Raw genomic sequence first — 12,275 nt, 5'->3', positions numbered from 1 at the left:
GATGAGAATTTTCATCCAAAACTCGGAAAAAAACCCAGAGGGTTTTTATGCATTAAAATCAAGCGTTGCTACACGGTCACATAATTATGCCCCAGTAAACTTGCAATGCCCCTGGAAGCTGTAAAACCACTGAGGCGTGTGTTTCTGACTCGACTGCAATGAGCAGCGTCTGCCTCCAAAACCTCGCCGTGAGGTGAATTATATAACACTCCCAACCAAAGATTAGACTAAATCTTATTTAATGTTAAATTGAGTAGATCAACCAAACCTTTTTATGCAACAGAGCAAAAAAGTAATACTGCAGATTTGAACGCTACAAAGCATTTTTACAGACTGATAAGAAAGTGAAGGATGAAATTCATCTTCACAGTGTCAGTCCAACAAAACAAAGCCAGTCGGCTTCGATAGGAAGGATCCAATGAGAAAGAAAAAACAGCCGAGTGTAGCTGAGCTGGAGAGCAAATCATCGAGTCCCTCTGCATGTTCAGCATAGCAATTACAGCCGCTCTCACTGATCTCAGTGTTTCTCCCACCAACATGTTTACATATTCACCACCAGCAAAGAAGCAGAACAGAGAGTTTGGTTCTGCATGAGAAATAAAAGATTTGAGGATGGAGAGGATAAGGTTACTCCATGTTACCGCTGGTGTTGTTTTCATTTTTTCAAAACAAGCTTATTCATGTGAGAGAATAATGTCTGAAGTGAGAGTTTCATCTTGTCGATCGAATCAAGGACAAAGTTTTGCAGCAGCAAAATTAGCTCTGTTAGTCGAGGCTGAAATATCTCCAGAATGAGTTGATGGATGGCAATGCAGGTTTGTGCTGACGTTCATGTTCCACAAAGGAGGAATCCTTTGACTAGCCTGGTTTAAAGAGAAATATCAAAACTTCTGGATGGATTGCCATGAAATTTGATTTATTTTATGTTATGTCCCCTTTGAGTTAAACTACTGTCTATGGCGATTCATTTTTCATTTGATCCCGACCAGGTCAAACCTTCAATAAGGGCCAGCTGAGGTGGTTTAGGCATCCAGTCAGGATGCCTCCTGGGCAGCTTCCATTGGAGGTGTACCAGGTTGACCTCGAACTCACTGGAGGGACAACATGCCTGGGAATCCTCCAGGAAGAGCTGAAAAGCATGCCTGGGGTGGGGGATATCTGGAATACCCTAATTGGCCGGCTAACTCCGTGACCCAAGCCTGGATAAGCAAAGAATTAATCAGTTAATAGATGGATGGTTGAAACCTTTATTCATGCATTCTTAGTAACCTTATGAGGTATGGATTTCTCACAAGCAAGAATCCCTCTTGCCAGACTCTGAGGTATTCTTGTGTAGTTGACCTATGGTATTTAGATTGCTATACTGTCAATAAAGATGGATGACACATCTCCACTTCCTCTAGTTGTACAAAAATGAAGCTAAAATATTCCAGATACAGATGAAACCATCTTGCCAATTTGATATAATTTGGAGCCAGAGTCTGCGTAGTCATGATCATGGAGTGGAGCAACGTTACTGAACTCCTGCTCGACCAATCGCATCAGTCTCAGCTGTCAAATGATGTTTTGTTTTTATGGCATCAAATAATTAATCAAAACCAAACTTAGCAGAAACATGAACCTAACCAAACAGCGTGATATGAACTACGTTCAATACATATACAGGAACATGTATCTAACATGTTCTTTGGTATTTTTTAGTTTGGTCCATGCCCCATTTGCCAACATGGAGGAGGCACTGCAACCAGACAAAAGGGGGAGATCACGAGGATTTGGCTTCATTTCTAGGAAACTGTACCAGCAGCACTTTGAGATTCAACAACATATTGTGATCTGTGCAGCAAAAGGTCTCTGACTTGGTGCCAAGACGTTTTGTGAGCTCACAAACATGGTTTGCAGTTTTATCGACAGCGTGTACTGAATGTTCCACACTCACTGACTCCTCAAGTCTAAGCTCTGCTGATTTTGTTTTTTTTAAATATATTATGCAACAAGACTGAGCTCAGAGAGAAACCTGCAGGTTCATTTGCATGTTTGTCTCGTGTCAGATTCAGCGGCAGCGTTTTGCACCGAACCTCCTGCAAAAGCAGCAGAGCTGTGCTGCAGAGATAGTGAGGAGGATTGTGATCGCAGGAGTCTGTCTGTCCCACCAGCTGAGATAAGCCTGCAGCCTGAGCGAGGAATGGCAAAGGTAAAGAACCGAATATAAGGTAGATAAGGAAAATGGCGAGGAGGGGAACAATAAAAGAAGGAAGAGGGCAATAAAAGAGGAGCGGGAGAGAGGCTCCAGGTGCAGCTGCAGGCATAAACACTGTAATGGGATGACGTTATGGGAGCGTGTTCCTTTTTTCAGACCAGAATAAACCCAGACAGTCATTTTGACGTCAGAACCGAGAATGAATCACAGCCCTGTGAGTGGCCTTGTATCACCAACACAGAGCGTCCACAGTAGCAACTCTGAGGCTACACAGAGTACCACCCCCTCCCCCATTGATGGCCCTTTTCTTTTCTTTAAAAGAAAGAAGAATCATAATAAAAACTAGACTGACCTCTCCATCTTTCATTACCCCACGTTTTATTTGCTTTATGTGCAATGATCTCGTGTTCACGATCAGCTTTTCTTTATTCATCTGATCGGAAACACTTCAAACTCCAGATGTGGTTTTCATCCGATTATCAAAAATTGCATTTCACCTGTTTCCTGTCAATCAATCTGGATACAGCACTGAACGAGGCCATAGTGTCATCCAGAGATGCTTTGTTCCCCATGACATGACTCAGCACAACATTATTAAAGGATGGATGTTTACATCCTCTAATGTTCAGACAACACTCCCTCATACTGCCCATCAGTGCAGCTCCTCTTGTCAGCCTCTGTCTGCAACATTGCCTCTTCAAGGCCAGCCTCCACTCTTGCTTTGCCAAGCTTTGTTATGGGGCGTGTCACATAAAGTCTCGATGGTGCAGAAGAATAGTCTGGACTACTGACGAGGTGTTTCAGGAGCGTTCGAAGGTCCTTCGTCCCAACAGCAATAAGACTTTTTAACAAACATGTAAAAACAGTGTAACAATTATTCCTCTCATCCAATATCATTCTTGTGTACTTACAACGTTTGTCAGGGTTACTTTAAAACTGCTCACTTTGCACAAACACGGACAGTAACCTCAATCTACCTCCTACCTTTCCATCTATCTATCTATCTATCTATCTCATATTCAATCTTCAGATGTGTGTGCAATACTTTTTGAATTGTTACATCCAATGTATATTTCCAATTCCCATATGCAATATCACTGTGAATTTCTGGTATCCTTTTATAGTGTTTACATATGAAATATATATAAAAAGCCTAGATAATTGGTTTTAGTTTGTCTTACGCATATGAAGTGGGTCAGATGCAGTCACAACAACAGGACAGTTTCCAGAACATTCAGATGAGGGTTGTAGTAATTCCACTTGGCAAATCGATTTTGTTTACTGCACATCGACACCAGTATTGACCCTTTTCACCAAAAGCTCTTGAATCTTGTCTTTCCAAGTTGACCTATTTGTAGGTGTCTCATCCTGAGATATTACCTGTTTTTCACTTTTGCATCCGTCCTGTATTCTTACAAAGGCACAGATATTTTACTAAGGGCGGTGGCAGGATACGTTCCAGAAAATGTCCAGAGCAGCTGACTCAGACATCTGCATGCATGCAAGCAGCTTAAGTGACCATCTGAGTTTTCATCGATGTCCTCATCAGCATAAATCTTTAAAAAGACAGACTATAAAACAAAATGTTGTTTCCATCACCTTCAAAAATATACAGTCTTCTTCCATTTAACACTTCTCTTAGTCTTGGTCTTTTATGTTAGAATCGAAGTGGTATTGAGCTCAGCTGCAGTGACCTGCCTCGCCTCAACACTTCATTAAAAAGATGCTCTCTGCCATGGCAACAGCATCACCATGCTCTCACCATTTCTGGCTGCCAGGTTATTTCAGGAGTTGAGGGCAGCGAGTCTATTCTGACAAGGTGAGAGGTGAGAAACATTTTTCTTGTGCTGCCAAAGGTTCGAGTGATAATGGTGTGACGGAGAGAAGCTGTAAAAATGTTTCCAGAGACAGACGTTATTACTACGATGTGTCGGAACAAAGACTATTTCCAACAACTTGGGGTTGTGACTCAAAAGAAGCGCTCAGTGTGAAAGTCTGAAAATATCCAGACACTAAGTGATGCAGCGCACTGCTGCAAATGGCAAACAGCTGTTGGGTGCATTAAATCACTTTGAGGTGATGTTAAAAACATGGGAAGATCCATCTTTCAAGCCAATAGTTGCTTTAATTAATTGTTTAAAAAAATAAATAATTTAATGACTTTTCAAGGATTCAAAAATATCTTTACTGTTTTGGTTCACTCTCACTGCTCTTCACAACCATTATCAAATCATTTTCCCCATCTAGTAAACATAGTGTATCATTTAAAAGCTAGAGAGCCAGATATTTCTCTCAGGAGGCAATGAAGGCCAAAACCAGAGCAAAAAGGGGGGGACTTTTGGAATTATATTCATCAGGTGAAAACAAACTTTACTCCAAATGAATGATAAAGTTACTTAGTAACTACTGAATGTATCAATAAAAACTTTGACACAGCCGGCCCAAAGTATTGCAGGGTAAATTGCAGTGCGTGTGCACAGAAAGAACACAGTTGATGATGGTTCTTTGTACACTTCAGGGTTTGTGTGCAGATTCAAAATGGAGTGAAAACATGTTAATTAGTGAGGTTGGGATGCAGTGGTGGTAGATACAGTTTAAGAGTCTTATTTCCCTCAGGTAGACAGAAAACCCAGCAGAGCAGTGATCCAGATGTGGAAATCCACTAAAACTTGGGAAATCATCAGTTAGAAGACATGCTCCTCTGACACACAAGAGACTGTATCATTGAGGAGGCATTGCAATCAGTACTGCTCTCTAAAATGAAAGTAAAAACAGCTCAAGTTGTCAGATGTTTATACGTTTAAAGATGGAAACTAGATGAATATTATTATCGCACAAACATGACAGGTATCTCCCCTTGTTTATATTATATTATGTTGAAAACAAATCCCTTTATATGTTTTGTGATTTGCCAAAAACCCAGACAAACTCTCTTCCTCGCAGTGAAACTGCGTGTATTCCTGTGTAGCAGTGATGATTGTGGAAAATATTTTCCGCACAAACAACATTCATGAGGCTTTCTGGGAGCTTTGCAAAGCAAACACTGTTGGCATTTCAAATTCTCGTTCAACACAGACAGCTCAAAATGACTTTTATTAATTAATAACTCCTCAATTAATATAAAGTGCAGGCATGAAACAAATTCTCACAATTTACTTAACATCTTTCTTTTTTTAAACAGTTAGTGTCCGTTTATCATCTGTCATGTCAGTCCAGTCACGATTCATGAAAACTGAAATACAAGAGATCAGAGGATGGACAGTTGAAGCTACATTCTGGGACTTCACATCCATATGGCAACGAAAGGTAAGAAATATATTAATGGGCCAATTCACGCAAATCACAAAAACATATTTTTCAACTTACTCCAGGTTTACATGATCAGGTTATGTAATTCATCGTCACAGACTGTACATAAAGATGGACAATGCATCTCCACTTAACCCACTAACCAAAAATTAAGTCAAAATATCCCAGATATGGTGGCTGCCATCATTTGGACCCAGAGCCTGCACAGTAGCGATCAGGGAATGGAAATGTGGTCGCGGAACCTTGCAGATACATGCACTGGACCAATCACAAGTGAGTCCCAGCGGTCAATCGTAACGTTTTCACCCGCGTTCTAGCATTATTTTTGGGAGGTATCATGTCGTCCATCTTTAAATACAGTCCATGTTAGTCATAGTTTTATTTGCTGAGGATCATTCACAAAAAGTGTAGAATATTTAACCTCCAAAAAATTCACGTTTGTTTGTTTTAGCCTGAATAGCACTTGTGTTAGCCACGGTCAATTTCATAAGTATTCACAAAGCTGCTTAGGAATCATAGAAAAAAACATTTCAAGCAGATTTATTTTTGATCATGTTTTCTTTGCTATGAAATAAATTCAGTGACAGTTCTCTGTACTTTCACTGGTACTTCAGTATATTCTTAAAGTAGGTAGTTTGACAAAATGTTAACAAATACAGATTAAAGACGACAGCAATATTCAACTTTCTGTTTTCATCTCCCAAATTATGGGAACCTGAAAACTCAAACTCTCTGAAATGAAACCAACATGGTTTAAACACTACAGATTACTATTTGGATTTTCATTTTCTCAATTTTTGTTCTGACCAACAGTCTAAAACTATTTAAAGGTCCAGTGTGTAGGATTTAGGTGAAAGGGAACTATTGGCAGAAATTTAATGTAGAATAATTCTCATGATGTTTTCACTAGATTGTTTCATCTAAATTGAATGATTTATACTTTTCTATACCCCAGAAAAGACCCTTTATATTTAAATACATTATATTTACATTGAGGGGACCCTCTCTATGGAGGCTGCCATGTTTTTTACATTAGTCCAGACTGGACAAACTAAAACCTTTTGAGTTTTTATGACAACTGAAGCTACCACAGGTTCTTTTTCATGTTTAGAAGGAGAGGGTGAGGTGAGGGGTGTTCAGCTGAAACATACAACTTCAACACTAGATATCACAAAATTCTAAAAACTGTACCTTTAAATATCAAATTTACAATAATTACCAATCAGAGTAAATGAGCTTGACTTTAGTGTCAGACATAAAGGAAACGTAATCAGATTACTTATGTAGGTGTTTTTTATGATTTGGTAGAAATGACCTTTGAACTTTACATCTTTTTTATACTCTCAAACATGAGAGACAAATTCACCAGCTCTGCCGCAAAACATCGAACACAGACACTGTTGAACTGTTTATGAGACAGTTTGTTAATTTTAAGTTTCCACATCTTGTTCGCAGAGAAGCACCTTAAACCTGACACCAAAAATAAATCAGCTTGAAATGTTGAATCAACAGTTTGTGGTCTCAGTTAGTGTGATTGGAATTTTTTCTTTAGCAGCCCTACTCTGTGATTTAGACAGAAAATAATATTTTTATATATAAATCTTGCTGAGTTCAGCTTTCTGCTTAATTTAAATAATTATAGTAGAAAAGGAAGAGCAGAGTCGACAAACAGACATAAATAAAAAGTAAAATCATACTATAAAGTGCTTGTAGCAAACATCAACTGTGCATGCATCTCCATGTCTATCAATTATGTTGTGTTTAAGTGATGACTGCCGCAATAACAGTGATAGAAAAATTGTACAAAAACAGTAGAAAGCAAAGAAGTGGCCTTATATAAAGGTATTATACTCTATACAACAAATTAATAAAGTTAATTCAAACTCTAATTTCATTATAATGGTCAAATAATAAACTGTACTTGTAACATGGCTAGTCCACGAGTGGATCATCGAGAATAAATACACAAACACACACACACAGGCACATTAACTCTCACACACACATACATGATCTAGGCTCAGTCCAGTTGGTCAAACTGCCTGACTTTAAAGACCTATGAAAGAACAGAACAAGACAAAGACACTTCTCGTGAAAACACTCGAGTGGCCCCTGGTTTGATCCGTCTGTCATGATGAGTGAACTCTTTCCAGAAGGTTTTTCCTTCTGCTCGGACTCATCACTTTTATTAGTGTTTAAAAAACAGCAGAGGTGAAAGTCACGTCCCACCCTGGGGAGATCTGTGGATCCTTCGGGGAAGGAAACAACACAAAACAACATGAGAAAAAATATTTTATTCTTATACTTTATACATATTTTACCTACAAAGAAGGAGAGCTGAAACTGAACATATATATTTTATAATCCTAATTGTAAAATTAAGTTTACTCTCGGGTCTGACTGTCTGCCTGGACAGTAAAAATCTTGTGGGAGTGTGAGCATGTGCTAATGAGACAGCGTGAGCGAGCACCAGCAAACTGCACCGCACACAACAAGTTATAGATCTCTGACATTATAACGAGATGTGTCATTGTGAAACAGTGGCCGGATTGGAATTGGAATACGGAGAGCTGCTAGCATCTAGAATAAATAATGGGAAACACTGATGTCGGAAATTATGTGAAAAACAAACAACTAAACAGACTAAAGAAGTGGTTTCTCACTGCTTTTGTCAGATGCAGCCCACCATGAATGAATGAACTAATCAATATTCCCTTTTATTTCAAAACCATCAATTCCTCCTAAAATAACCCAATCGACAGAAGCTGTAAAAACGACTTTCTACAACGACACTTGTTTGAGCAACAGCTATCACATACCTCCGGCGCCCCGGTGTCTGGCGTCATCTCTTGTGATGTCTGGTTACACTCGTGAACGCTTTGTTCTGTTGGACACAAACACATCATCTAAAATTAATAAACTAACAAATATCATTTTCATGCTCTGATGTTAATCAGATAAATTCAGCTTCAGGTCTTCTTCGTGTAATCAAACTAAAACTAGACCGTGGTCACAAAAACAATCACACTGCCATTTTAACTCATATTCAATATTTAGGTAGTTTATAGGATAGACAGCAGCGCCATGACACATCTGTTTCCTCAAGGAGTGATGATTAATAAGAAGCAATAATTATGAGTATTTTATTACGTCATAATGAGGAGTCATCTTCTACTCCTTACTACAAGGTAAAACAACTGCTATATATTGATCATTTCCATGAAACACATCAGTTCAGTTTTGAACAAATGAGAATTTCCTGTTTTTCCTTTTCAGATCAGATGATTATCAAGACGCTGAGAAATAACCTCAGATGTTTGAATTTCCTCCTTTCTTCATTACTTCAGTTAAATTATTTTTTTCACAAACATCAATGTTCATTTTAATCTGCAGCTGCTGCTCTCACAGGAGCGAGGTTTTGATGAACCAGTTTCATCACCTTCACACATCTTACTTTTGTCTCTCACACACTCAGTGCACAAACAGACACTCACATCTTAATGTGCCATGGATGGATCATCTGGGGAAAAAAAAAAATCAGCAGCCTAAAAGCGGCGCTACTGCCCCCCAGAGGCCTTGAAGCTCCTCACACAAACAACTGACAGACTTGTAAAAGGCCTGTTTGTGACTAACAAGGTTAAAAGTACAGTTACCTTGTGCTCTGTACATCTCATGGAAAAGTTCTCTTCATTGAGGGCGCAGCCTAAAGACACACAGAATGATACTTTAATAATGAGATTGACGGCCTTCATTTCGCCTGAAAACACACATACACACAAAAAGAAATAACCTCAAAGGTTCGGTATTTCGAGCTGAGTGAGAACGCCAACCTCCCCACACACATAACAAACACAAGTGACTCAAGCTTTCAGGGCTTTAAACATTTTCACAGCCTCAGTCGATGCAGGTGGGCAAAGATTTAAACAGCTGGAAGGACAAAATATAATAATACACCTATTATATCTTTTCTTCACAGTCCCCATCTACATTGGTAATTTCTTAACTGGGGCTGGGTATCACCACTGATTTCACAAATCAATTTGATTCCGATTCAGAAGATTTCACTGATAATAATATAAAAACTCTGAGGTAAAGTCAGTGTCTGTTATTATGGCATTCATAACTTGCTCTAAATAAATGTTATTAACACACACACCCAACCACACTCTGGAGTCGTGAGCAGAAAACACATTTAAAGTTTTAATTTCATCCTAATATTAACTATGAACATTTGAATTTGATCAATTCTCCTTATTGATCGAACAACAATGTCTTTATTCTTTTAAACATTAACTGAAAACATATAATACAAATGTATAATCCAGCAGACATAATGATAAATCTTAAATAACAGAAACAGATAAAGTAAACTGACTTCTGCTATTTCAGTATTCTGACAAACATGACTTACACATTATCCACACAGTCAACAAATACACACATCGTCCAGAGGTAGTAACAAGAAGCAGACACAGCAAATGCGAAAAGGACGATACACTTGAATCAAAATATTTCAAGAAGAAAATAAGGTTTTTACATAATTTGAATTCTGAATGTTGAGTCAAAACTGCCCAAAATATCAGCTGGTAACATCTTTGACCACAAGGTAAATGAAAAGAGACCTGGGAGGGTGATGAATTATTTGGCAAAGCAGATTTCGGACCTGCAGAGAACTGCATCCTCCTATTTTTTCAGCCAGGAAGACAATTACGTGTATGGAATCCTCATTGTTGAGTCAAAACAGCCCAAAATATTAAGAGGGAGGTGGAGTTTACATACTAGTGCACTCACTTTAACTAATAAACACCAACACTCATCACAGTGCATGAAGTTTACTTAGTGTTTGATTGATTCGCTCGAAGGTTTATGAGGCTGCAAACATATCGAATGTTATTTGTATAGCCCATATTCACAGATCACAATGAGTCATCCTGATCGAGACGCACAGCCAGGACGTCAGTGTTAAAGTGACATGTGATTATCAGTTTATGTGAGTGATTAGAAAACAGCAGAGGGGCAGAGCCATTCGAACATCTGTGCAACATCTGTATACATTTGTATGCTTGAGAAATAATTACAACAAAGAGACATCAATGTTTTAAATAACTGGTGATACGTGAGACTTTAAACGTCTTTAATTCAGATTATTGAATGTGAGACTTTTTTAAAAAGGGTTAGGGTTATTATTATGAGCAGTAGCAGTTTAGCGAGGAAGCCACCATGTAAGATGAGCAGTGCAGCGTGTTGCATTTAGGAACTAATGAGCAGAACTGAAGTTTATGAAAACAGGTTATTTGGATTTTCGGTTCCCATCAATCATTCTGACATAAACGTTGTTATCAGACTTTCCTTGAAAGAGATCACTTGCTCTCAAAGGCGTATGCTTGCATGAATAAAGGTTTGTTAGAGTGAATGAATGCTGTACCTGACTGAATGGCACATCTGTAGTGATAGTTTCTGGGACAGCCCTTCTGGAAACAGCCCATTATTGCACCTGTTTGTTGGCAGGTTGAACAAACCTGAGATAGAGAAAAGACCAAGTGAGAAATAAAGCAAACACAGTGTCTGTTCTTTATGATTTATTTTTACAGTGTTGGGTCACTGAAACGATTTTTAATCCTGATAGACACTCAAGATTCAAACTTAAAATTATTATTATTTCTTTCTACTTAAGCATGTCCTTGTAATTAGGATTATCTCATTTAAAAAAAGTTGATGGGTATTAACATTTATTTAGTAAAAACTATAATATTTGAGCAGAAATTGCAAATATCACTTTAATTAACTATTAAATTGACCACAAAAGCAAACGTGTAACTCACTGCTTCCTGTGCGAGCCGGGCAGCCTCCTCTAACCCGTAGAGCTTTCCTCTAACGAGGAAGACGCTGGCGGACCAGATGCCGCAGTCCTCGTGGATCCAGCACTCATCCATATGAAGAGGCAACTTTGGGACAGAGTCATTGTCCCCGTCGAGCGAACATCTGACGGCAGGAGAGCAGTTGCGACCATCGCAACCGCTGTCTGAGGAGTTTATTGAAAGGCTATTAGCGAGTCCATGTGAGTCTTCCTCTTTCTGCTCAGTCCTGCAGCTCTGGCCGTCCAGAGAAGAAATGGTGGGATAGTACGGGCCGTGAAGGTCCCCGAGCCCCATGGCGTTGGCTGTCTGACCACAGAGGCTGCATGACAGTGTGGCCTGACACCTGCTCTCCATGCCAAGCCGACCCAGCTGGAAACAGGAAGTACTGGGAACAAATCCAGACAGAGACATGGTGGCTGTCCGCTGCTGTCCTCCACGGCTGCTCCGCACAGTCGCCTCATCTTCTTGAAAGTTGACAACCGTGCACATTCTGTGCTCCATGTGAACGAAGGGATAAAACCCGTCAGATTTCTTGTCCTTTTTCTCTCCTTTGAGTTTTGCATATTTAAGCATGATTTCTGGCTCTCTGGGAGAAAACAGAGCAGAGGGTCCAGTCTGAGTTCGTCTTTTTCTCTTTCGTCTGGTGACAGTTTTTTTGTTTCCTGACACGCTCCTGCAGGATGAGCTCTTTTGGTCATGCGGTGGCGAGTTTCTGAGTTTCTGCTTCGGTTTTGTTCTACTTAACTTTTTTGTTTTGTGAGTGGCGAGTGGCTTCTTTTGCTTGAAGCATTTTGCGTTCAAAGCTTTGCGGTGAGGCTGCGGCGCCCTCGGAGGTGATTTCCTCTCTGTCTGAGCTCCCACATCAGACTCGTCTGAATTACTGCTGACTCTTTGTGAAACATTTGGCTGTG

General features: G+C 39.4%; 1 protein-coding gene across 1 annotated transcript in view; it reads right to left on the bottom strand.

Annotated features, from left to right (window-relative positions):
* Window positions 1-5,271: 5,271 nt before the first annotated feature.
* The window catches only part of LOC109634134 (uncharacterized), a 9,353-nt gene continuing 2,349 nt past the window's right edge, over window positions 5,272-12,275 (bottom strand). The window contains exons 2-6 of the mRNA XM_069525160.1: window positions 11,329-12,275; window positions 10,932-11,025; window positions 9,160-9,209; window positions 8,326-8,390; window positions 5,272-7,755 (exon numbers count right to left, since the gene is read on the bottom strand). The exon at window positions 11,329-12,275 is cut by the window's right edge and continues 1,047 nt beyond it. Of these exons, the coding sequence (XP_069381261.1) occupies window positions 8,349-8,390; window positions 9,160-9,209; window positions 10,932-11,025; window positions 11,329-12,275 (1,133 nt within the window). The 3' untranslated portion in view covers window positions 5,272-7,755; window positions 8,326-8,348. The remainder of the gene's footprint in view (window positions 7,756-8,325; window positions 8,391-9,159; window positions 9,210-10,931; window positions 11,026-11,328) is intronic.

Source organism: Paralichthys olivaceus, chromosome 5, assembly GCF_024713975.1.
Source record: "Paralichthys olivaceus isolate ysfri-2021 chromosome 5, ASM2471397v2, whole genome shotgun sequence".
Taxonomy (NCBI): Eukaryota; Metazoa; Chordata; class Actinopteri; order Pleuronectiformes; family Paralichthyidae; genus Paralichthys; species Paralichthys olivaceus.
Note: the sequence above shows the minus strand (reverse complement) of the source record. Positions and strands in the feature narration are given on the sequence as shown.